Source organism: Mirounga leonina, unplaced genomic scaffold (assembly GCF_011800145.1).
Source record: "Mirounga leonina isolate KUSES-001 unplaced genomic scaffold, KU_Mleo_1.0 Mir_176, whole genome shotgun sequence".
Lineage (NCBI taxonomy): Eukaryota > Metazoa > Chordata > Mammalia > Carnivora > Phocidae > Mirounga > Mirounga leonina.
Window position 1 is genome coordinate 39360302 of NW_023270454.1, and position 26803 is coordinate 39387104.

At 43.5% G+C, this 26803-nt stretch overlaps 1 protein-coding gene across 1 annotated transcript in view; it reads left to right on the top strand.

The window, feature by feature from the left end:
* ZNF827 (zinc finger protein 827) overlaps window positions 1-26803 on the top strand; it is a 167463-nt gene that overhangs the window by 81257 nt on the left and 59403 nt on the right. Inside the window, exons 6-7 of the mRNA XM_035022959.1 lie at window positions 8276-8515; window positions 10900-10957. Coding sequence (XP_034878850.1) covers window positions 8276-8515; window positions 10900-10957 — 298 coding nt within the window. The remainder of the gene's footprint in view (window positions 1-8275; window positions 8516-10899; window positions 10958-26803) is intronic.

A 26803-nucleotide genomic window follows, 5' to 3' on the forward strand; every position in this document is an offset into this window, starting at 1 on the left:
TCTCGCTGAGCAGGGAGCCCAATGCTGGGCTCGATCCCAGGACCCTGGGATCATGACCTGAGCCGAAGGCAGACGTTTACCCGACTAGGCACCCAGGCGCCCCTCCTGTTTTGTTTTTAAGTTCATAGCATGTATGAGTTCATAGCGTCTATGGCAGATCGAGGAATCAAGAGACAGACACGAGCATCACAAACGGGCCGTGTGTGTGCTTCAGGTGACGCGTGTGACAAATACACATTAAGAATATCGAATGTGCCAGGCCCTGTGCGACATCTCGGGAGTGAAAGATGAATAAGAATCTCGCTCACCCCCGAGAGTTGGGTGCAGAGGGGAAAACGCGGGTGTGAATAATAATTGCAGCGCGCTCCAGGGTTTGCAGGGCTGAGCGGTCTAGAGGTAGGATAGAGCGGGGAGAGAGAGGGTCACTAGATGCAGATAAAGGAATGCTGCTCACAGAGGGAACACCTGAATACAGATGACACTTGAGCAACGTGGGTTGCAATTATGCGGGTCCGCTTCTGTGCAGGTCCACGGGATTTTCGGGTCCACCGAGACGTGGATATTTTTCGATAACTACAGTACAGTGCCTCAAACGTCTCTTCCTTATGATTTTCTGACATTTTCTTTTCTTTAGCTTACTTTATTGTAAGAATACTGTTTATGAGGGCGCCTGGGTGGCTCAGTTGGTTGAGCGACTGCCTTCGGCTCAGGTCATGATCCTGGAGTCCCGGGATCGAGTCCCGCATCAGGCTCCTTGCTCAGCGGGGAGTCTGCTTCTCCCTCTGACCCTCCCCCCTCTCATGTGCTCTCTGTCTCTCTCATTCTCTCTGTCTCAAATAAATAAATAAAATCTTTAAAAAAAAAAAAAAGAATACTGTTTATGATACATACAACAGACAAAATATGCACTCATTGGCTGTTTATGTGATCAGTCAGTCTTCTGGTCAGCAGTAGGCTATTATTAGTAGTTAAGTTTCGGGGGAGTCAAAAGTGACATGTGAATTTTCGACTGTGTGGGGGGAGGAGGGGTCACCACCCCTGACCCCCGCATTGTTTAAGGGCCAGGTGTACTTTTGAAATCTGAACAGGGTGTCACTGGAATAGGGTGAGGAACAGCATGGCATGTTGAAGCCATTGGAATACTGCAGTTTTGTAGGAGCACAGAGGCCTCTGGAGGCATGCTGAGGCATGATGCAGGGGGGTGGGCCTGAGGCTTTACAGGGGACAGAAACTAAGGGAAGGAATCATCTAAGGGTGCAGGAGCCCAAGGGCAGGAATGCAGTGGGCCTCGACAGGCCTGGAGGCTAGAAGCAGGAGGCTTTCATGAAGGTACCTGGGGTGTCTCTCTCCTCCTCTCTGGGTTTCCATGAACACACCATGCTGGGCCACTCCCTTGCCTCCTCTCTTCCTTAATCTTTCTTCCTCCTCCAGTCTAAGAGTAGAGGTAACAGTCCCACCCCATCCGCTGCTCTCTACTCACCTTCCCTTGGATCTCACCACGTCCTCTGGAGTTGGATGACCTCTGGTCTGTGTGTCCCTGGTGACTCCCCTCTTACTGCCCACAGCCATCCCAACCTGCACTTCCTGCAGGAATCCTAAGTACTTAGCCCAAACAGAACTGAAAATGTCCCTCCATATTTCTCCACCACCCAACTTTTCTGTCTTTCCTATTCCTATTGAGGGCGTCTCCCAAATCTCGAGGCTTAGAAGTCATAGAATCATTTTCTTAATCACGCCACCCCACGCCATGTATGAACTTTCTTTGCAATTTCTCTCACATTGGTATCTTCGTTTTTTATTCAGACTCCTACTAGACAGTCGCCTCCAGTTCCTCCCCATTCAACCTCTAGAATATCCTATGAATCTTCTATCCCCATGACCTTTAGTTCAGGCCCTCAGCGTCTCCTTGCTTGGATTACCACCATAAGCTCCTAACAAGTGCCCCCATTTCCACTTCCCCCCAGGCCTTCCAAGTGCCACTGCCAGGTTGGCCTTCTGAAGTGCATCCTGATCGTGCTCCTCCCCTGTGCAAACCTCCCAAACGCTGGCTCCTCGCTCACCGCCCCCCATTCTGCCCCTACCTACCTCTCCAGGTTTATTTCTCTGGAATATAATATGCCTCTCTTTGTTAAGTGGTTGTTCATTAGAGGATTTGACTTCAGCACCAAGGTTCCAACATGAAGAATTTTAAGGGAAGGGAGGGAGGGAAGGAGGGAGGAGGAAGGGGAGAGAAGGAAAGAAAGGAAGGGAGGGATGGCAGGGGAGTGAGGGAGGAGGGAAGGAAGGGGAGGGAGGCAGGAAGAACAGGAGGGAGGAAGGGGAAGAAAGAGAAAGGAGAGGGAGAGGAAGGAGGGAGGGAGGGAGGAAACTCTTGCCCTGGAGCCAGAAAATAGAAAGGTGGTTACTGTCCTGGGAAAAAGGGGAATAGGGAGTTAGTGTTGAATGGGTAGAGCTTCAGTAGGGAAGATGAAATATTCTGGAGATGGATGGAGATGATGGTACAACAATGTGAATGTACTTAATGCTGCTGAACAGGACACTTAAAAATGACTAAAGTGGGCGCCTGGGTGGCTCAGTCGGTTAAGCGACTGCCTTCGGCTCAGGTCATGATCCTGGAGTCCCGGGATCGAGTCCCGCATCGGGCTCCCTGCTCGGCAGGGAGTCTGCTTCTCCCTCTGACCCTCCTCCCTCTCATGCTCTCTCTATCTCATTCTCTCTGTCTCAAATAAATAAATAAAATCTTTAAAAAAAAAAAAATGACTAAAGTGATAACATTTTACCGCACACACAACTCTTGGACCTCTTGGCCAAACTGAGAGTATAAAAGTGAGAGGCGATTGAAGATGGGGGTGAGGGTATCTCGGAGACAACTGTGCTGTGCTCCCCCCCACTGCAGGGTGGCAGGGATAAGGGAAGGGGTACCGGCCTCACCCCAAATCTAGAGAGCACAGCTTATGGGATGCCCCCTGGGCGTTTGTGATGTGTTTTCCTCAGTGGGGAGCCTTGTGCACTGGTGTCCCATGTCTCTGCCTGGGAAAGCTAGAGGGTGGGAAATGGCGAGCTGCTTTGGGGACCGCGTGTACAAGAAATCCTTCTGTGCTATGAGGGGGCTGAGCTTGTGCTGTTCATCCGGTCAAGTACAGAGGAGCTGTCAACCATGGCCCCAGTGTAGACCATTTTCCCACAGGAGGGCTAGTCTGGGTATGGCCTTAAATGCCTTCCAGTGGGGTCGCCTAGATCATTGGTGGTTGCACAATGATAAAGGGGGATGGACAGGCAGATTCCTAGGCCAGTGGAGGGAATAAGGGACCCCAGACAAGAGGGAGTTCAGTCACGTAAAGGGAACTTCAGGGGAAAGATCACTTCGAAATTAAAGATCTCTGAAGACCCCATGCTTGAATTCCATGAGAGAAATGCCTGCTGGCCTAAACAGGGTGAAACCATTCTAGAACGGGATAGCGAAGAGCTTTCCATCCTCTCTCCTTCCCTCCCTTCCCCCTGCTCCTCTAGCTATTTTCTAGGGTCTGAAAAGACAGCTAGTGTGCTGGGAAGAAGGCAACGAGAGAGGGAGAAGGAGTCGATTCCCTCCCCCATGAAAGGCTACCTGTAGACCCTTCCAGGAAGGACTCCCTTCCAGGAGGGACTCCCCTCCCAGGAGGTGGAACTGTAGACTAACACATGGATTGGACCTTCTGGATCCTGAATCAAGACCATTTTGCTGTTTAAAGGACCATACGGCTTTGTATTATCTAAGAATTATCAGGTTATGGGCCTGCCCGAGTTTTCACCCAGGGACGGTAGAGGGACTCTTCCTACAGGGCCAACTTAAAGAGACAGTGGAATACAGAAGGAGAGTTGCTTTTATGTTTACACCCTGTGAGTCTCATTTCCTCAAGGTGCCACTTCCATCTCTCAATTCTGGCCCTCCAGCCAAAGCAGCCAACATGATATTCCCTGAACACCCCAAGCAGACTACAATCCACCTTTTGTGCTTTGGTTCCTGGTCTTCCTTGACTCCTCTTCCCACACTGTATTTTAATTTTACCTCTTTTATTAGAGGACTGTTTATACTTGTCTGATCATTCATGTAGATTTAAAGTGCTTGGGGTCATGGGCCATGTCTTCTTTGCCTCTGTATCCCACATCTCCTCTGTCCTAGTACATAGTACCTAGTAGACATTTTTAAAACGATGGGATGACCAAATGACTGATGAATGAAATAATACTAATTGATAATTACTTATGTGTACTGTGTTCGCAAAAGTAGAAAAGACCATGTGATATTCTCATGGCTTTTTCCCCTGCGGTTGCCAAGCAGAGTTTGAATCGGACTCATCTGATTTGCAAACCCACTCTTCCGATGCCACCAGGCATACACAGTGTTCTAAATGCTTCTAAAAGAGGAAATAATCATCTTCTTATCGGCATTTGTAGTCATTTTTTTATTTTTTAAAAATGTACGTAAGTGACAGAATATCTATATTGATCATAGAAAAATTACAAGATACAGGGGCGCCTGGGTGGCTCAGTCGTTAAGCGCCTGCCCTCAGCTCAGGTCATGATCCCGGGGTCCTGGGATCGAGCCCCACGTCGGGCTCCCTGCTCCGCGGGAGGCCTGCTTTTCCCTCTCCCACTCACCCTGCTTGTGTTCCCTCTCTCGCTGTGTCTCTCTCTGTCAAATAAATAAATAAAATCTTAAAAAAAAAAAGAAAAATTACAAGATACAAATGAGCATTGCAATAAACAGTCACCTACAACCCACCTCCCAGGCATAACCTTACTGTTATGTCTCTCATCTTTTTCCACGTGCCAGTTTTTTTTCTTGGAATAGCAGTATAGGCCACTTGGGGTAAAATTAGTATTTGTCCTATTATTTTAGGAAGAGATTCTAAAAGGATTTATGATATGTGTGGAGAGGGAAGATGATGGGAAAGAGTAAACCCTGGATGGGTAGACATGTCCCTGGGTGTGGGAGTCAAAGCTAAGAGTGAGTGAAATGATTAATTCAACCACTGTTTTGTCAGGACACCTCATGTAAAGGGGAGGGAGGACCATTGGGATCTCTGGCCGACTTAGGATCTGTTCCCAGATCAGCCTGCCTCCTGCCTCCTAGGCCAGCTTTCCAGGCACCAGGCTGAGATGGTGATTAATATGTGGGGGAGCCTTAAGCTAGAACTTAAGAGGAGCTTTTCTTTCTTATTTGCCTTGGGTTCTGATTAAATTTGGGGGAAGGGGGTTGAAAACCCAAGTGTAGCAAAAACTTCACAGCAGTGGTTTTCAGTTGGGGGATTTTGCCCCCAAAGGATATTGGCAACATCTGGAGTTATTCAAGGTCGTCACACCTGGAGGGTGGGTGCTACTGAGATCTAGTAGGTGGAAACCAGGGATGTTGCTAACCATCCTACGATGCACAGTACAGCCTCCCCAAATAAAGGATCTAGCCCCAAATGTTAACAGTGCTGAGGTTAAGAAACCTGCTTTAACAACAACAACAACAACAACAACAAAAAACGCAAGAGAACAGTTGGCAAATGTTTTCTTATATATTTCTTATATTATGTCTCACTTGTCCATTGAGATGTCAGCTTGAAAACTCTTCTCTGTGAGTCTGGAGTCTATCAGGTAGATTAAAAATATTAAAGGTTTTTATCAGTAATCAGTGTTTTGTGCATTTGTGAAAGGTCGAGTTGTCATAAGAAAGGACAGAAAGCACTTCATGTAAATCATACTTGAAATTATCCCAAGTAGCTTTCAAAACCTGATACCATTCAAGCCAGTGGTACACATAGCCAGATGATTTTTAACCTAGGGGCAAAGCTGGGGAAAGGAGATGGAAAAAGACAAAGATAATGGAGCTTCATTCTAGCTTTGCTCTTCGTATCATTGAAATTTTTTGTGGAATTAAGTGAATCCTTTTCAGTATGTTTTTGTGTTTGTCTTCAAGCCTTGGAATGACTTGCAGGGTTCAGAGACATCATTACATACCTGTGTCACTGACCCCGCTGTTTATTTTCCAAATGTTGTGTACTTTGAGGGAGCACAAAGAGGGAAATGTGTGTTGTGACTGCACCTATGGGTGAGGTAGCTAGAGGTCAGGGTGGCTGTCAGGTCATCAAATCCCTTAAGAGGTTGCAAGGGCTGCAGTCCATACTCCAGAAACAATCAGGTGGACTACAAATCAAGGCAAAGAAGCTAGGCATGTAACTTTGAAAGCTTCATATTATTTTATTTTCTCTTTCTTTTTTTTTTTTTTTTTTAGCATGATTGAATCAACTTGGTTTTTATGAGCCTCACAGATAGGCGGAGAAACAACAGCTTGGCAGGAATAGGGAAAGGGGGAAGGGTTCTAAATTAAATATAACAGTTGCTTGGCAGTTTAGTTGCTGACAAAAAAACAAGTCATTTACCATGAAAACCATGTGTAATATGTCGGGAAGGAGAAAAGAACAATTAGCCCACTTCTTATATAGCTTTTATTGACAGCACTATATTAATTGTAATCATTTAATTCAAAGTGCTCTTCCGTCTTCTTTACTACAACTCAATAAACTACACATGTACTTGGCTCCCACCCTGTCTACTGCTTTGTAAGGAACGCGTAGTTTTCTCTAACCACCAAGCTTACAGCAATGAGGTTCCCCTTTCACATCTGTCCAGTCTGCTCCCTACTGCTTCTTATTGCTATATCCATCCATCCATCACAAATTACCACAAACTTGGTAACCTAAAACAACAGAAATTTATTCCCTCGCAACCTGGAGGCCAGAAGTCTGAAATCTGAAGGCTCTAGGGGAGCCCCTTTCTTTACCTCTCCCAGTTTCTGGTGGCTCTGGGAAATCCTTAGCCTGTGGCCACCATGACTCCAGTTTCTTGTCTTGCTCCGGTCAGGCTGCTATAACAGAATCCATTGACTGGGTGGCTTATTAACGACAAAAATGTATTTCTCACAGATCTGGAGGCTGGCAAGTCCAAAATCAAAGAGCCCAAATATTTGCTGTCTGGGAGCTCTCTGGGATCTTTTTTATAGGGGCACTAATCCATTCCTGAGGGCTCCATCCTCATGACTAAACACCTCACCTCAAATATTATTACATTGGGTATGAAGTTTCAGCGTATTAATTTTGGGACAGAGGGTGGAACACATATTCAGTCCTGTTTTCACGCGCCCTTCCCCTGTCGTCCTTATCTATCTATTCTAGGGACACTTCTCATTGGTTTTAGGGCTTACCTGGGTAATCTAGAATGATCTCATCTTGAGATCCTTAACTGAATCACATCTGCAGATCACACTTTTTCCAAATAAGGTGACATTCACACGTTCTTGGGGTTAGGACATAGACAGATTTTGAGGGGTCACCATTCAACCCACTCTTCTCTCTATGTCCTCTTTTTTTTTTTTTTTTTTTCCAGAATGCTGAGTACACTATAGTTACTAATAAATGCTTATTGATTTGAAAGTGTGCTCATTTTAAAGTGACCCAAATTAATGGCCGGGCTGATTGCCCCACCTTGTTTCAAAGATGCTCTGTCATTAGCTCTACAGATGCATGGACATAAAGACAGTCCGACTTTGCAAGGCGAATGTATGTTTCAGACTAAAGATCAAATGTCTAACAGTCACACCTAAAGCAACAACGGCCTGTAAGATTGCTGTTTTCCTAAGCATTGGTCCTTGGGCTGCAATTAACTTCCTAGGTGGTCTTGAGGATTACTAGCTCCCAGCAAGGTATAAATGTCTCAGTTGAATTGACCCTGTTTACCCTTTATTAATTTAGGTGCCCTAGAAGAGAGAGAGAAAAAAACTGATCAGAGCTTTAAAAATAGAGGGAGACAATTGTCATATTAAAATGTTCACTTTGATTTGATTCGCTGAAATTGAGTAAGTTCTGAAACAAGGACAGACGTTCACCATGTTCTCCGTTAGTTCTGGAAGCAGCTTAGCAGAGAGCATGGAGCACATGGGGGAGTGCCCGGGAGACCCTGGTCACCGGACCCCTAGTGCTAGATTCAGAGACCGAGGTGGGCCTGGATCTGCTGCCACGGGTGTGGCCTTGGGCAAGTCACCTGCTTTGTCTGGGCTTCAGTTCCCTACTTCTTCAGGAAAGCAGGTGGGCTGAACTAGTAGTTTTTCCATCTGTGTGTCCCTGTGCTTTGGCACTCTTCTCACCTGCTTCCAGACATGATCCTCGTGGTTCTCTCTGTGATTAGAAACTGGGTTTGGTTCAGAATTTTAAAACCGTGGTGTTCTGGTTTCTCCTCGTTCACCTGCTTGCAGCGGAGAGCTACAAGGAAACTCAGATGGTGAAGATTAAAGAGGAGCCCATGGAGGTTGACATCCAGGACTCGCATGTCTCGGTATCACCCAGCCGGAATGTTGGCTATAGCACTTTAATCGGGCGAGAGAAAACCGAACCCTTACAGAAGATGCCAGAGGGCAGAGTGCCCCCAGAGAGAAACCTCTTCAGTCAGGATATCTCTGTGAAGATGGCTTCCGAGCTTCTCTTTCAACTGTCAGGTACGTTTCTGTGCAGAAAAATGTCAATAATTGGGAATAATTGGAAGGAAAGCCACTCTAACAAAGTAAAAACACCCGCATTATAGGATTTTTCAGGCAGAAATCAATTTTGCTACTTTAACATGCATACTGCCACTCAAACTAACAGTTAATAAAATGTTGCCAAGTGGAACTCCTGCCAAACTTTCTTTAATAAATAGTTAAGAATGATTTGAAATTAGAACTCTATTCAATTCTGCGCAAATGATCCCTGTTGACTAGGCTAAACATCTCACCTCTACTTTTGCTTAGGCTGTTGATCTGATTAACAGCCTTTTTTCTTTTTTTCTAATGTTCAAAAGATAAACTTCAATTTACTCCAACAGTGACTGAATTACCATGAATTCCAAATTAGTGTGGTTTGAATTAAGATTTTACTGTATCTTGCCAAAAAAAAATCAAGGAAAGGGAGAAGATGAAAATGGGAGGACTCTTGCCAACTATCCCCTTGCAGAGCATTGTTCTGTAAACCAATTGTTTCTAGTTTGAATACTTGGAATTCACAGGTGTAGGAATTACCAGCTCAGCTAAGAGTCTTGATAGAACAGTTGAGGGTCCTTTTGGTTACCTTTGTTAACTCTTTCAAGCTGCATAGTGTTTGTCCTTAACAAATTTAACATGCTGTTATTATCTGAACGTGATTGAGACTGAAGGTACATACACATATAAGATTCAGATTCATATGAAATACACACAGCTTGTCCGTACTCAAGCATTGGCCTACATATGGAAGTTCATGCATCAGTAAAGTTTGTTACTAATGTATGATAACCTCTCTTTTGTTATGGATAACATATTCAAAATGCCATGAGATGCCTCATTATTTAAGTATTCACTTGCTTTCCCTGCTAAGAAAAATATCAGGGAAAAGAAGCTAGAATCTGCATACCATCATGATGGTTCACCTTCTTGTTGGCCTGGTGACATACCCCAGAGCTTGAAACTATCAGTTGTTCCTGAAAATGGTGGCCTCCTAATACTCAAACAAGGATTGTTCTTTGTGCAAAGCCCTATAGTAATGGAAATAGTTAATTCCGTAAATTTCACAGGATACGTGGATCTTTGCAAGCTCCCCAAAGCTCCAAATCCTACAAGATGCTTTAAAAAAAAAAAAGAAAGAAAGAAAGAAAGAAAAGAAAACAGGCTGAAAACATATCTAAAAGCAATATAACTTTGAAAATTACTTAGCAGTTAAAATTTGCAAAAGTGAGGCCAGGGTGGTTCTTTTCAGAAAGTCTCTGTCTCTCACAGTACATTATCGCTGTCTACTGTCAGTGACAAACTTTATGTCTGAGAGTTCTTACCCTGGCATGGTCACTTACTGCCTGGGTGACCTCAGGCAAGTCTTGTAGCCCCAATTTCCTGCTCTCTGAAAGAATACTGCCTCTGAATCCAAATTCAGCCTCGTTGTCATTGTCGAGGGGACAGAAAGCAACCAGCCACACCAACTCGCATGCAGCCATTTCAGACTAGTACTTAACAAAGTACTGGGCCGATGTTGGAAGCCTTTCGTTTTTCCAGATATCTGTTTAAATTTGTTCAGAAATCCCTAAAATCAGGAGTTTTTTGCTTGCCCTGCCGTGGAAATCTGAAACCCTGGTGAAGTTGGCCAGGTTTCCTCTGCATGCTGAAGCCATTGAGAGCTGTAATAGTTATCAAGGCAGAATCCTCACATTTGAACTGGATTGGGAAGGCCGGAGTTCAACTTTTGTGTTCTTGAAAGCTAATTAAATAATTTCTGACAGCTGGTAGATACAGACCTCAACACAGAGTAAGGGAGGGTTTACCTCTGCTTGTCTAATGATATTTTTTTTGTCCCTGGTGACATTTATCAGAATAAGCGCTCGATGACTGCAGAACCCAGAGGTCTTACGGCTGTTTTTGTATCTCCTCTCACAAAGGGGCCTGACAATACAGAATGCTTAAAGGTTGTCATCAAAGTCAGAAGCGGAACAGTTGCAACAACCGCAATTTTCATGCTGAATCAGAGGAGAGCAGAAATTTTCAGCCGGGGAAAGATGTGGTAGAAATAACAGGTTCTGGGCACATCTGTGTGTGCGTATGTGTACTTATTAAGGCCTCATTAAAATCAGACAACACACTTGAAATTTGTCAGTGATTGTTTCCCTTTGGTTTTTACTAAAATGTTTTTGTGGATGCTGTCTATATGCTTTTAATGATTGTCTTTACAAATAAGCCAGGGAGGGTTTGAATATATAAGAAGGAAACCAAAAGAAAACCACAAGAGAGAAAAAGAAATGTTGAGGGAGTTTCTGTTTAAGCCTTAGAGACACAGATCGAATAAGAACAACCTAAAAGGGATGTTTCATTCTTTCTTCTTACAGAAAAAGTGAGCAAAGAGCACAATCACACAAAAGAAAACACCATTCGGACAACCACCAGGTAGGCCATTTTATGTGGGGGGGGGTAGGGGGCGTCCCCTTAGAGTGCCCCCTGTGTGGGCAGTCAGGCCCCAATCACATGTTGCACATTGTTCCCCAAACTATTTTCTCCCGCTGGGTTCAAAGGAGTCATGCCTTTTGCTCCCAGTTTGTGTTAGACATTTTGTGGGAACAATACAGAAAGCAAGAGCGCCAAGGGGGAAGACCACTAATATTTATCAAACATTTAATAGCTGTTACTTGGCTGGAGAATTTTCCAGATGTTCTTGTTTTTTATTCCTTTATAATAGTTTTGTGAAGTAGGTCATGTTATTATTCTCTTTGCAGAAGTTTCTTGACTTGGGAGTTTAAACGGGTGGCACAACTGGGATGGGGAGCTGGGTCCGTATCTCAGGAAGGCTTCACCCAGTCAGGAGACCAAGGTTCTTACTGCAGCTGTGTTCCTGAGTAGCTCCGCAGGTGTGGACGGATCACTGGTCATCAAGGATATCCCAACTTTTTGCCTCACGGCACTGTTAGGAGGACAGAACGCTTTAAAGCGAGAGAAAATGCTTTAAAAGGCTGCAGGAAAACCTTTGTCATTAACAGCTGTAGATAAGGATGCTGTACATTTGCCAAAGGCAGCTTGAGGAGGTCAGCCAGGGTGGGCTGCCCATCCGTTTGCCAGATGGAAGGAGGAGGACCGGCCCGTGCGGCCACTCATCCCCAGCCTGGAAGGCCATCCAGACCGCAGCTGTGGTATGCACACTCCACTAGCATATACCCCACCGCTGTGAAAAAGGCACCCCGGGGGAGATAGGAGCTCTAGCTTTCAAGGACTGTCCCCCACCCTCAGACCAACCTCCAGTCCCTGAGTTAGCCCCAGATGCAGGCTTTACCAGACGAAATAGAAACAGGGAGAACGAGATGTGAGCTCCCAAGAAGGCTTTATATCAAGGACCTAAGCTTTCCCGAGCAAACTTAGATTCGATTCTTCCTAATGGGAGCAGTTGACTGGTTTGGTATTTTTCATTCTTGCAACGAAAGATAAATGATGTTTTTCTTTTTTGAGGTGGTATGAGTCGACCTCAGAGCATCATCAGGCACGTGAACAGTGCTCATCTGAACCTTAACCCGAGTTGGTTTTTTTTCTTTTTAATTTTGTGAATTGGAATTTAGGATATCAAATGTCAAACAGTAATTAAAACAGAGCCAGCTGGCCTCACACAAAGTTCATATAGTATTAGGAAAATGAAACCTGCTATAACAGAAGAGCGGTACCAGCCTTGTCTCTGTGTATTAAGTACACAGATGGAAAATGGGTCTTGCGATCTGGGCTGCACACTGTTTTGGGAAATGGGTCTGGGGACTGGGCGGGTTATTTGTCTATTAAGTTGGATGCCCAAATTGGCGATGTTACCTACTACAGATGCCAGTGGACCTTCCACATGTAATCTTAAGACTATTTAGTATCTATGCTTGTGTTCATGGGTCTGAGCACACGAAATTGTCCTGATTGGGAGGCCATGAAAGACAGCAGATTAAAATAATAAATGTTAATTTTAATTTGCTTCCATAAGTTTCTTGATGTGTCCCGGGTCAGGTTCCCTAGACGCAGAGCCTGAGACAGGGATTCCTGTGAAGGGGCTTTATTGAGGGAGTGCTCTCAGAGGACTCTGCTGGGAAATGAAGGGGGCGGGAGAGGGGAGAGGAAGTTGTAGAACAAGGTCGTAGTTTTGGCTGGATTCCAGCTTGAGCTCCATCCCACAGAGAATTCTGGAGCATGAATTGCACCACAAGGTAAATCCTGCCTGGAGGCAAAGGGGCCGGCTCTTTGGACCCCCATGCTATTCACTAGCTTCGGGTCACCCCCAGCAGGGGATATGGAGCCTTCTAGTTGCAGGGGCTCCAAAGGTGAAGGCAGTTCTTGCTCACCGTTCACAGCCAGCACCCCAGCCACTCGCTCACTCGCTCGCTTGCTTGCTCATGGTGAGCGTGCTAATGCAGTAAAGGAGTTCTGGGCAGGACCCGACAGCACCCCCTGTGGTGGTTTTCTGCTGGATCTTTAAGATCACATAGTAATACTTACATAACAGAAAGGTATGCTACGAAGCCATGTTATTTTATGCTTTTCAGGTGGAAGAGTTTGACCCCAGTACGGTGCTGCAGAAGACTAAGAGGAGGTTTGAACTAGCCCCAAACGAGTGAAATGCGTCTCATAGCCTAAATTGCCTTGGCTGGAGCTAGAACATAATTATAGGATAGAAGAGAAATTTTTTTAGCCATTTGGCAAAAATGAGGCAATCTTTAAATTCTTCTCTTGCTGGGAGATTATGAGTAAGAAGAAATCCAAATCAGATTTTTTGCCCAAAGCAGAAGAAGAGGTGCTTGCTGTGAGCCCCCAACGTGGTACAGTGTTTATAAAGCAGTGTTACAGAATTCTGGGTTTATTCTCCTTCTGTAGAATCCTTGGTGTGTTTTTATTCTTCCTTTGAGTAGCAACTTGTTCAATTAGCCTCTCCTCAAACAGATCTCTTTTTTACCTTCTCACCTCATTACTTCAGGTGGAATAGAATCAAGCGGCTTCATGCCAAGAAATCCTCTTTAACCTCAGTTAACTGATAGCAGGGACAGGAAAAAAAAATGCTTCTCTTTTTTGATTCCTGTTTTAGAAGGAACTCTTATTTTGTATGCACAAGGTCAGCTCAGGGGGCTTACGTTTTAAGGTAGGATTTTCGATACTTTCCAAAAGATTGACATCAAGCCTCTGAATTTCCTTATCTCTGGATCTTCAGGTACTTAGTGGGATCTTCTTCTAGGTGTTCCAGAAGAAGCTGGCTGTCCAGAATGATGGCTCATGTTTGCAGTCAGGTTCAGAATCTGCCATGTTTGAGAGTTGCTAGGTACACTAAAGATAGTTTAATTCTGAAGAGCGGGCCTTGGTACGCTGGCCGCAGCACCGTCCTGGGGTCAAACTCTTCCAGATGCCAGGGGGTGTCTGAGCTCCTACACTCAGTGAGATCTCCTGCCCTTAGAGTCTGGATATCCAGGGGGCCGAGAGCAGAGAAGAGATGTGCAGTCCTGGAAGAAAGCAGCTGATTCTCTCTCCCTGTCCTGTATAAACCCACAACTTTCTCCACAGTTGTTTGTCATTTTTTGGTCTTGACTCTCATTCCAACCCCAAGAACTAAGGAAAAGTGTAGCAGCCTAGGAAGAAACACTGTAGCTCGGCATTCCAGTATGTGTTTACCAACAAGAGGAGACGTGGGGTGCGGATATTCCATGCCTGGGCCCCAGGAGAGCTTGGAGGATGTGTGTACAGCTCACCATCCATCCCATACAGGCTGATAGTTGCACGTTCCTCCTCGTCAAATCCTTTTTCCATTGGCAATTCTGCTGTTTGTTAATATCTCTATTGTAAGATGGGCAGATATGGAGAGAGAAAAAGATGTTAGACAGTGTTCCTTGTTAGCAATTTAAAAAAAAAATGGTTTAGGTGAGGCTAAAGGTTGAAACGAGTAACTAGCAAGTTTCTGGATCATTGACTCTCTACCTCATTTAAAAATTAAAAACAACAACAAAAAAACTCTTTCAGTGGAAAATTTCAAACATATACAAAAGTAGAGAAAGTACCCATCATTCAGTCTGAACAATGATCATCTCATGACCCTTGTTGAGAGGTCCCCTCCTTTTGTTCTCCCTCCCCCTAAATTATTTTAAAGCAAATCCCGGACATCATTTTAAGAACTTGTTTGAGAATGCTTTTTCTTTCACCCCAAGAACTGAGACTCAGCTGCTTAGATTAGTATCACCTTCCCAAAAGTTAAGGAGAAAAACAGTCTACCAAAGTGCACCGTGTAGCCAGGCAGAGAAATCAATCTACTTAACTGGAAAGATTGGATTATGTGGTCCTGCTCACCAATGCCTTGATCTTAACCCTTCCACCCTTGTTTGTGCCCTCATAGGGGCACCTCCACTGAATCAGTCCTTTAGTTGGAACTTCACTGTAAATGTTAAAACAGCAGTTCTTTTGCCTGTTTAACCTCAGAGTCTAGCAAATTCAGTCTAAGTGTAAAGAAGGCTGCATCTCCTTTGAGATGGTGTGTGGACAGAGTGTTCTTAATGCCATTCTACCTGATAAATGAGATGAGGAGACAGTCCAGCCAGACCCAGGAGAACAGAAGGACTGAACACTGAACACTAATAAAAATCCTGATTTTTTTATTTCCTTTCCTAGCACAAGCCTAGCTTCTGCAGAGAATAGATACCCAGCTAATATGATCATTTGTTGATGAAAATATATGAGGCATGATATCATAACCAGATCCCAAAGTTTAATGGAATAAAAAGAAGATCTACATCTTCTGACATGGACCATCACCCTGCCAGATGCTGGATAAGATCGAAATAGGAAAATGGAACCCTAGAGTAAGAATCAGATAGCTCCTGGCAGGTGAATTGGACATGCTCAATGTTGTGTAACACCATGAACGCCAAACAATGGCTGCCAAGAACCCTTTCTTGGTTATTTGTTCTCTCTTTTGCCCATTAATAATTCAGTGTCCATGGGGATATAAGATTGCAGGCCTTAAGAAAAACTTCTCACACCTGGCTTGCTTTATTCCAAAAGTAAGGAAGTGTTTACCCAAATTGTCCTTTTCCCCATTATAAGACAAAAAGCAGAAATGGGAAAATCAGAGAAAGGTAGACTCACAGCATGCCATGCCAGCCAACATTTAATTTGCCCAATTTTCTGAACTTGAAATGCGGGCTTTTTGTTATGATTTAGGTAATGGCACTTACAGTGCTCACTAAAAGACGTATGCACTTGGAAGTGTCCAATATAGAATTTTCCTGTGTGATCGTTTGTATGCTTGTCCTTAAATATTTATGATTCAGTAATAGAAATTGCACACATTTGGAAAAACATCAATTTGTACAATTTCCTCTTTTCATTTTTTGGAAGGCCAAAGAGAATAATGCTCTATTACCTTAAAAAGTAAAAGATTACTTACAAAGAACATTGGATTAGACAAAAGCAATTAAGAAACAAGAAACAGAGCACATGAAATTAGTGATTTTTGAGTAGCTCTCCACATATTCTCATTACCCATTAAATTTTAGGACTTTAAAATTAAATGCATTGAGATTCCATTTCTAAAAAATGGAAATTGCAACTAATTTCATTGAGTCCCTTCAGTTAAGACATTCGGTGCTATTTTTGGTGAAGTCAAGGCTCTCAGAGAGCCATATGGTGCCATTGCAAATTTTAAGACATCTTTCCTCAAGATACTGCCATCTACTGGAATACTGTCACAATAAATACATAAATCTTTGATATCTGTGATTAAGCAGGCCCCCCTAGATGTGGTACCTTTGTGCAGTGCACAACCTGCACCACTGTCTGCAGCTGCTCTGACACAAATGTTGACCTGAGTGTCTTTTCATTGGCAATACATCCTTTTCAACTTACCTTTTGAGTTTTCAGTTTTCAAAGAAATTAAACTCATCCTTGAAAACAGTAGGGTTTTTTGTTTGTTTGTTTGTTTGTTTGCCCTACATATAGCCTGAAATTATTCTGTCCATTGCTGCCACTTGGGTTTTTTTCCTTCTTATTTCACCAGACCTTTCTCAGTACTTTTTATTCCTGCACTCCATTGTCCTGTAAGTATCACCCCTGCCATTTTTCTTTCCATCTGTGATGCCCATCTTGAACTGTTACAGTTGAAACAATATGCCTCCAGAACCATTTGGTATTGTGTTATTGTAAAGAGACAAGTTTAAATCTCCCTTTGAGGATCTAAAGAGGGCTGTGCCTTTTCTTCATTTCCCACGAGCTCTGCTGCCTTTCCTTCTACCGGCTTGCAACAGTGGTCCATCTTGTTTGTGTAACTCAGAATAGCCAGGGATGAAGTATAAATGTGTCAGTCTCTCTAAGTAGACAACTAGCTTTCTCCCTTAGCCACCTTTGACAAGTTATGTAGGGGTGACATGACCAAAAGGTGTATGTGGTTTAGGTGCTAGCTCCATCCTGTTCTTCTTATCTGGGACTTTCTCTCAAGAGTGTCTCCATGGTTGTTACTAGAAGCATATCAGATATAGAAGGGTTGACCTCTGTTGAGGGGTAAAAAGCCCTCTTGGGTGATGCGGCAGGCCAGGGAGCATCCACATTTCACCGGCGTCACCTACAGCTTCCACAGGACAGAGTCTTCTGTCACTGCAGGGAAGACTGAGTTCATCTGTTCCCGGCTCACCTCAGCCGAAAGCCCATCGTCCTTGTTTATGCATAAAGTCAGAGTCCCGTGGGAGATCCAGGTCCCTCACAAGCTGACATTTCGTGGATCCGGACATGCAGGTTCACTTCCGTGGCCTGCGGTTGGCTCCGGCTCCCCGGGTCTGGCCTCCCTGCCACAGCGGCCCTTCACAAGGCCTGGCATTGTGCTCCTTGTCCTGAGAAGTTTCCTGGCCCCACAGTGGATGAATGCTCGAGTTGCAGCAGCAGAAATTGTTCCTTGAAAACTTGGTGTTAGCTTGTACAGACTGGCCCGCCTCTGAGAGAACCCTAAATAGAAGGTGTTTGTGCTGTTGAAAGAAGAAGAAAAAAACAAAACATTACCAATATGTATTTCTTCGTAAGATCTCTGTTGTTTTTTAATATTTTCAACAGCCCCTCCCTTCCATAGCTTTTGGCCTTTCTCCAGCTGAAGTTGACCAATCCTGGTGGAATCCTAATTTACATACAGTTGTGCCCACCTAGGTCTTAACACTGCTTTGGAATTGTATCATCCCTCAGCTACTCTTTAAAAGACTAAGTCTCTTTAAAAATAAAGGATCCTACACTGTAAAACTTAGTCTTTTTTTAAGTTTTAAGAATAACTTTTATTGGTGGAGAATATAGGAGAACATAAAGAAGAAAAAAAATAATCATTTATAATCAATCCTGCTACTTAGAGACAGCCACTGCTAAGTTGGCGGTGGGTGGTTCTCATGGCTGAATTTTTGTCTGTTTATATATGTATACTTTCCTATAAAAATTGGATCCTACTATATATACAGTTTTGCAGGCTTCCCTTTTCACCTAGTGATATACTAAGAACTTCTTTCCATATCAATAAACATAACTCAGTATTATTCTTTTAACGTTTACATAGCATTTGATGTTTGCATGTGTCATAATGTATTTAATCAGTCCCCTGTTACTTGCTATCAAGGGTTTGGTTTTGTTTTGTTTTCCCAAGTTGTTGCTAATATAAACAAACCGGGGATAAATTGACTTAAAAAAAAAAAAAAGCATTCACAGTTTTCAGGCTTTTGCATGATTTGTCTAATGGACTTTCGAAAAAGCTGAATCTATAATTCTACCAGAAGCTAATAGGAGATAGAGAAAATATTTCAGAGATCTTGTGCTTTACCATTAAAAAAAAATGTTTTTACCAATTGGGAGGTTATAAATTCTATTTTATAGTTAAAATCTTTTTATTTATTGATTCTTAGTGATGCCAAGCATTTTGTTCATAGGGAGGCATTTGTATTTGTTCTTTTGTATATTTTCTTTTACTGCCATTTATTCTTCTCTTTGGTGGTTTGTCTGGGTTGGAATTTTCATTTGATTGTTGTTATTGATTTTTTTTATTATGAAAAATTTCAAAACACAGTAGAAGGAATAATGAAATAAACTACCACGTTCCCATCACCCACTGAGAAAACATTTGCCATGCTTTACTTCATGACCCTTTTCTTCCTTCCAATTTAAATCACATCCCAGGGCCCCTGGGTGGCTCAGATGGTTATGCGGCTGCCTTCGGCTCAGGTCATGATCCCAGGGTTCTGGGATCGAGTGCCGCATTGGGCTCCCTGCGCAGCCTCCTTCTCCCTTTCCCTCTGCTGGTCCCCCTGCTTGTGTTCTTTTGCTCTCGCTTTCAAATAAATAAATAAAATCTTCAAAAAATATATTTAAATCACATCCCAGACATCATAACATTCACTCTCAGATTCTTTGATATATATCTCTAAAAAATAAGCATGTTTTCCCCAATGCCATTGTACATCGTACAGAATCAACAACACATTTGAGTGTTTGTAATTGCTAAGAAGGTTTTGTTTGATCGGCACCAGCCAAGTATGCGGTCATATCAATGGACTAGGAGGAGGAGACACAGCTTTCTTGTCAACTCTGAAAATTAAAGATGGAAATCTGGTGCCCATATGAGTAGTAGGATGACCTTGGTTCTCCATCTGCCCACAAGCCCCATTTAGAAACCCACTGAGTCTGCAGTGCCAACCTCAATTTGTAGATAAATGTCCTGGCTGCCAATGTGTAGTGCTTAATTCACGTTTTATTCAGTACAGTCCTTCTTTCTTTGAAAATGTGTGCACCCAACATGATCAACGACTGGGTTTCTAGGCCTGCCCATTGGGGTTGTAGGTGGTCTCCTCTGTTGTGTCCCTTTCAAGCTCGCACAGGGAACTTGCTGTTGTGGATGGTTAGAGTTGTCTTTAGGTCAGAGGCTTGCAGTCAGTTTTAGTCTTGAGCGCTCTTCCCCACGCCCATGTTCAAATTCTTGTATTAAAATACATTAAAATCATTCAAGAATAGGGGGTCCTTATTTCTGTGGTGTTGCAAAGAGAAGGGTAGTTAAAACTGCTTTCTTTCATTATAGATGATTACCTTTTTAACAGACTGCTAGAATGTTCATAGGAAAATTGGCACTGACTGCTATACCTAAAATGTTAATATCTGGGCCCATTTTAGAAGAAGCAGCTAATCTCCTGTCCAAAATGAAATTGAGGGCCCAGGCTGGAAGTTGGGAGGACCACATACAGTCGAAGTTGACAAAGAGTGATTGCTATACCATAGCAAAATGACCTAACCAGGGTTTTGTAAAGTACTAAAAATTCTTTAAAAAAAAAAAAAATGCTTTTTAAAAAAGATTTTTTTTTAATTGTTTTTTTTTAAGATTTTATTTATCTATTTGAGAGAGAGAGCACAAGTAGGGGAGAGGGGCAGAGGAAGAGGGAGAAGCAGGCTCCACACTGAGCAGAGAGCCCGACATGGGGTTCGATCCCAGGACCCTGGGATCATGACCCGAGCTGAAGGCAGACGCTTAATGACTGAGCCACTCAGGCGTCCCAGTCCTAAAAATTCTTTTACAGAGATCTGTAGAACTGAGCATTTAATGTATTTCAAATACAATCATTTATAAATGTTACAAAACACACAGATATGTAAATATATAAAAAATATATTAAGCATTTATTATTCCATTTTAAATTATTAGCAAAGAAATTAATCAAGGCCAGTGATATTTGAGATAAAAAATAAGCACTTCCTAAAAATTCATGTGTTAATCATGAAAATTAAGTTGAAAATGAAATAATGTTACTTGACCTTTTATAAAAAATGAAATATCAAAAATAGTGTGGTGATTTTTTTTGTTCAGTTGTGGGCATATTTTCACACAAGCTACTTCAGCTTCTCAGAAAGTTTCTTCTGACCTTAAAGTATTTGAGGAAATGTTGAGAAGACAGTTATAACTAATCCAAATAGTTCCCCTATTCCTTATCTTAGAATAATCCCATCTTTTGTATTTGATATGTGGGAAAAGCTTTAAAAAAAAAAACCAAACAAACAAAAAACACATTTTCGTTCTTCGGCAAGGATGGTCTTCTGTTTTTGTTAATCAGGTCTAGGTTTTGTTCAAAGAAAACATTTCCAGTTTGTTGTCATTTCCTTTAGTGTCATTATCTGTGCATGGAGATTCCTGGTAACTTCCAGGAAGTTACCTGTATCCATTTCAATCTGTCACATTCATATTCCACACAGGCAGAAAGTCCTTGAGCGAGAGTAGGATTTATTCTTGGAGTCACTTTGTTCTCTATCTTTTCTTGAGGCTTCTGTTTTTGCAGCCAGTGCTTCCTGTCACTTCAAGATGTTAATGTGGTGTGTCACTCTGGGGGTGTGTCTCAAGGTCGAAGTGATTCGGAGGTCAGAGTTTTAAAAAGACCAGTACAATGGTTTTAGATTAATATGTGGAATTTCAGTCCTTTAAAAATAACAGGATATATCAATACAGAAGACTCGTATTTTACTGACTTGAATTAATAGCTGGGGCTTAGTGGAGATTGAAGCAAACCCTGTAAACAGGGCCATCTGGTGAGGTGACCCAGGGACTGGGGTCTACTGGGGAGTGGGTAGCAGCTAGAGAGAGAGAAGACGTTGACCCCCACAGAATTTTCCACTCCAGAATGGGACTTCTGGCTCTTCTTTCACAATATATAACTTCTCAGAAATATCTGAGTTGGATCACTTATTCTTAAGATTTCCTTAAAATAAAACAAAACAAAACAAAAATTAACCCAGATGCTTTTGGCCTTATATTACACAGCTCCTGGAAAAAATCTTGAGGCCCTGTTAAGTTGTATGATACATAGCCGAATAGATAATCAAGTACTTTTACTTGAAAACACAGCATCTTTTTTTATTCACTAAAGAAAAATTTGTAAATGTGCAAATGAAATCAGAATATCAATCAGCGTGGTTTGTCTGAAACTCTTAAATTAATAGAATTTCATTCTACCCTGAAGTATATAGATCCTTATGGGTTCTGAGTAAAAACTCACTACAGAGCAAAGTCTCATTCCCTTGTTGAATCTTTCTTTTCTGTTGGCCATCCCCAAGTTCAGCTCTAAGAGTTATTATTGTCTTTTAGAAGGGAAAAAATATGTTTCTTCTCCATTGCTCCTTTGAAATAGTTGTGTCATTATTTAAAGTACTTTTTCCTGTGGCACCTGGGTGGCTCAGTTGGTTAAGCGTCTGCCTTCGGCTCAGGTCATGATCTCAGGGTCCTGGGATCGAGCCCCGCATCCGGCTCCCTGCTCAGCGGGGAGTCTACTTCTCCCTCTCCATCTGTCCCCCCCCATTCGTGCTCTCTCTCTCAAAAAAATAAATAAAATCTTAAAAAAATACTTTTCCAACTTTTTCTTATATACTGTATCCACCTTCTTTTCCTTTTCCTTCTTGTTTTATTTTGCTAGTGTCATCGACACGAGAATTCCTGTAACGCGTTGGTTTCAATGCTGGTGCACAGGGAGGGGTGGTTTCTAAGTAGATGGGCTTCTGTTCTGCATGAAACACGGTTCCCCATTGGCACTCAGATGTTAAAGGTGGAAATATTTGTGCCACAGTCGGCACTTAGCAAAATGTATCACTATTTACAGCCATAATCTTTTACGAACTGTTTTATTATTTATTGTAAATCTTTCCTTCTTGCAGCCCCATGCTGTTGACCCTATGGTTCATGCCGTCTGATGCCTGGAATTGTCCAGCCACTGTGACGGCGGTGCCCCCTCATCTTTTAACCCTTAGATTTTCTACAAGAGAAAAATGAAAATACACATTCAATGTTCATTGCACTTTTATCCAGAAAAGAAACTTGAATAGATAAACGTTTTGTCTTTTCTAAGTAGCAAAAGGCAAGAAGAATAATGGGGGAGTCTATACGGGCAGCTTCCAGATGCTGCTTCTGAACATCTATATGCATTAACGAAGTCTTCCAGGTAGCCTGTCTCTGTCTGGGGCCCAAGGGGATATGCTGTGGCAGGTGGGGATTTTGTTAGATGAGGACAGGTGATGCCCTCTCCTATTGGCTGTTAGTTTCAACTTCCTCCATTACCAACTTTTCACCACAAATGTTAACCAGAAAGAAATCACTTTGTGACAGTTTTTCCCTTTTTCCACTTCTTCAGCTCACTTTCTGTTGGAGAGGCTTTTTCACAGTGAAATGACTAAAATTCAGGCAGCTGGGGAGTCTGGAAGCGAGAGCCATGCAGCAGTCACAAGCTGGCTGCGTTTCTGGAAGAACTGGGGACCGACTAAGTGACTAGTTGAAGGACAATACCAGTGTGCTTTGGAGTCGAGCATATCAGAAAGTCTGTGTTTCATTTCTTGTTCTCCTCCCTGGGGAGATGCAGACTCGGTTTGTTCTGTGCCGGGCACATCCTGGAGCTCCCCATCTCTGCCCCCTTCTCCCACCACTGGCCATCCCTGCAGCGTGAACGCGGTGCTGGCGTTGTCCACGGCAGACCTGGGCCTCTGCTGAGAGCGGGTGGGCTTCTGCACTTTACAAACGCATGAGGCACGGGAGAAGACAAGGAGCTTAAGGAATACCATCTCGGCATCCTGAAAATTACATCGCAAGTGCAGTGTCTTCTGTCCTCAGAACATCAGCAGAGTTGAAGATGACCAACGTCACTGGAGATCTAATCTCATTAAACAAGCACATGCTATGTAGGACGTGCTCCAAGTTTGGTTTTTTCTCCTCCTCTTCCTGAAACATAGATGCCAATCTAGGTAGCTGCAAGATTAATATACAGATGTCTGTGTAGCCGTAGTGCCACCAGGAGCTTCGTACCTGTGCTGAAATAGAGGCTTCTCGTTACTCTGATCTCTTCATTTAGGCTTAATAACAGAGATGAGCTTGCCCTCAAAAGCAGTGCGTGTGGGCAGTGGGGAATGTTTAGGATGGCAAATTGACCCCAGGGTTGCAGAAGTTTTAGAAAATTGGGACATATCTTCTACAGGGAAGTAAAGACTAGATCATTTTCACTTGCTCTATTTCTCCGTTGAAAAAGTTCTCCTTTAGTTACCTGGGATCCCGCATCCTGAAATGGCTGCTCCTATACCCCCTTCAGCCCTCCTTCCTCTGTCTCTTCCTTTTGCTATATTCATTGCAAGGAGGATCTGCGGTCTGTACTGTCGGTGAGCTGCCTGGATGTTAAGGGATCACAAGAGAGGCAGCGTAGCTTAGTGGGTAAGAGTGCAGACTGCCATGCCAACCTGCCCGTATTCAAATCTGGGCTCAGCTCATAGACATGGGCAATCACTTCAGTTCTTTGTGCCTGCATTTCTTCATCCCTAAAATAGGGGTAATAATAATGATAGTAGGGCCCTTGTGAGGATTAAATGACGTTAAAGTACACAAGGTACTTTAGAACAGTGCCAGATACTTAGTAGCAATATATGCGCCAGTTGCTCCGTATTGAGCAGGTACTATGTACTAAGGACTTGACCTTGAAATACCTTACTTAACCCTTGCAGCGCCCTTAGAAAGAAGGCATTTTTAAACCTTTTTTCCAGTGATGAAACTGAGGCTAGAGAGGTTGTTGACCTGACCAGAAAGCATTTAACTATTAAATGGCCAGTATGGAATTCAGACTCAGATCTTTGTGTTGCCAAACCGTGTGCCAAACCACTGCACTCCCCCAGAATGAATGCTTACGAATGCAGAGCATTGCAGCCGCGCATGTGACCTGAGATTCATGCTCTCTGTTAACCTAATATTGTCTTGTTCTACGATCTCCTGTTGAGTTCATAGGTGTTCAGAATGGTTTGATCCCTATCCAGCTGAATTCCTGGGACCAGACGAAATCCAAGCCTCCTATTCCTCCGCCATCTTGCTCCTCCCCAATCCGTCTCTTTCTAGATAAGACTTGACTTAATGAAAGTGTCTTCATTGATTCTTTGCCCCGTAACATTGCTCGTCCTTTTGTGCCTTTTTAGTATTCAGCGTGACTCCCTCTCCCTCAGAAGAAACCTTTTTTACACAGGATAAAGCTGCATCCGGGGTAGAAAATTATTTGGAGTGTTGTTGCCCTCCGTGATTGTCTCCCTTTCAACTCAATTTCTTCTGAGTGGCTTGGTGATAATAGGGCTACTCTCCTCCCATCAGTGGAAATCTCTGCTGTTGCAGAGAACACGTAAGGATGTGGAGCTAGCCCACTTCCACTTTTTAGCAAAACCTAGGAGGCTCTTCCCAGCATGTAACATGGCAGCCTCGGCCTGGTTCACCTGGAAACCTGAGGGTTGGTTTTAAATGTACCTGTGGTCTTTACCTGCTCTTAAACTGTTATCTAATCCGCATGTGTCACTGCTGGTTTGAAGCATTGGCCACCGGCATCACAATGGCCCACATGGACTGCTACTCTGGCCACCTGACTTGTCTTCTGCAAGGCCCCCCACCCCCAGCAGAGCTTCCTGGAGCTGGAATCTTATGCTTCCCGCTGCTGGTGGGACAAAGTCATGATCCCTGCACGCAGTGTGCCTGCCCGAGGCTTTGGCCTCATGTCCCTCCTCAGTGTGCCTTCTGCCAGCCCCGCAGACTGGTTGTGTGCTCAGGCTGTGCAGGGGACACGTCCCCAGCCTCTTGGAACCCGACCACCCTACCCCCTTTCAGGTCTCAGCTCAGCTTTGGCTTCTGCAGTTCTTGGGCTTCCCTGAACTCCCAGATTTCCAGTGCTTTCTATAGCCAGGGTCCCAGTAACATGCAGGCCCATTGCCTGACCTTTACCCCGTGCCCAGGGATCAGCTCTTGGTGTTTCCCTTGTGAACCATCCGCTCAGACACAAGGATAGCTCCACCCCCTTGTCTGGAAGCTCCAGAGCTAATGAGGTGGGGATCAAGAAACCTTACCCTCTGGATTTGACCCGCAATTCTCCACGGTCTCTATGTCCTTAAAAGTCCTTTGATCGTAAACAGTTTTCTTACTGGAAGAGTTGGAAATTAACCTCATCACCCAGAAGTCAGCGACTCTTCAAAATCAGAGTGACTTTTTCTTCATTCATTTTATACGAGAAAATTTTACACTTTCGGTCAACTCGTAAGGAAAAGTTGGTTCATTTATGCTGCTTTTTGAGTTAGACCGAGGTACAAATAAAAAATAGCTCACATTTATTGAACACTTCATGTTTGCCAGGCACTAGGAAAGCATATTCTATGGACCATCTTACTCATTGCTGACAGCTTCTCTATGAGCTGTGGATGCTGAGATCATCCCACTTTATAGACAAGAAACGGAGGCTCAGAGAAGCTAAGTCATATGTGTCAGGTCACACAGCCAAAGGTGGTAGAGCTGGAATTTGAACTCAGAGCTGCCCACCTATGAGCACATGCCATTAGCCACCATACTGCATTGCCTTGTCCTTTCGACTATTCTGTATCACTTCAGGTGATGAGCTGTGTGGCATAAAACAATGTTTCCCCATTTCCCATCACCTACTAGCCTATAACCGGTTCACTCTCTAAGCCTATTTAGATGGTTTTATGTTTAAGATATAACTAAAAAGCATGCCACACAAAGTTGCATTAAATCTAGCGTAACAGTCATATAAAATCATATTGTTAATTGTGCTTTACTTTTTTATAAATATATATCTCCCATTTTTATCTTAATATTTCCTTTTAAGATTTAATGGCAGTAACCGTAACCTTGAGGCATGTTTAGAAAAGCAACACTAGTCATGGTGGTCCTCGGCTTGTATGCCTCTGGATCTTTTCCTTCCCCTGATCGGCAGTTTTGCAGGGGACCCCATCCCTGCAGGCTGCCTCTCCCTGGCTTCAGGGAAGGTTGGGCCAATCAAGAGGCCCTGGTGGGAGATGGGGGTGGGGCTTAAGGAAGACTACTCCTTTTCTGTCTCCTGATCTTCGTGGCTCTGGGCTGCGTTACTGCCCCCTATGGACCTTCCGCCACCTGTGTACCTGGTTCCCTCCATTAAATTTCCTACTTCGTAAATAAATTGGGCTTTCTGTTCTCCAGGTCCGACTTTACTGACAACTGCGGTATTCTCACATGTGATCACAATACTTACTTAGAGTTTACTTTGGAGGCATGGACGGTGGATGCTGCCATTGGGTTAAAATCCTCTGTTTTAAAACATCCAGAGCCTTTGTGTTCGGAGTTGCAGTGGTCGTAACAGAGCAAAACCCTGGCTGGGTGTCTGACATCCCTGATTCTAGTTCTAGCTGAGTCACTCAAGGAACTTAGAATCACTCAGTTTCATGGGAAATAAAGGGCTCCCCAGTTAGCTGGCTTAA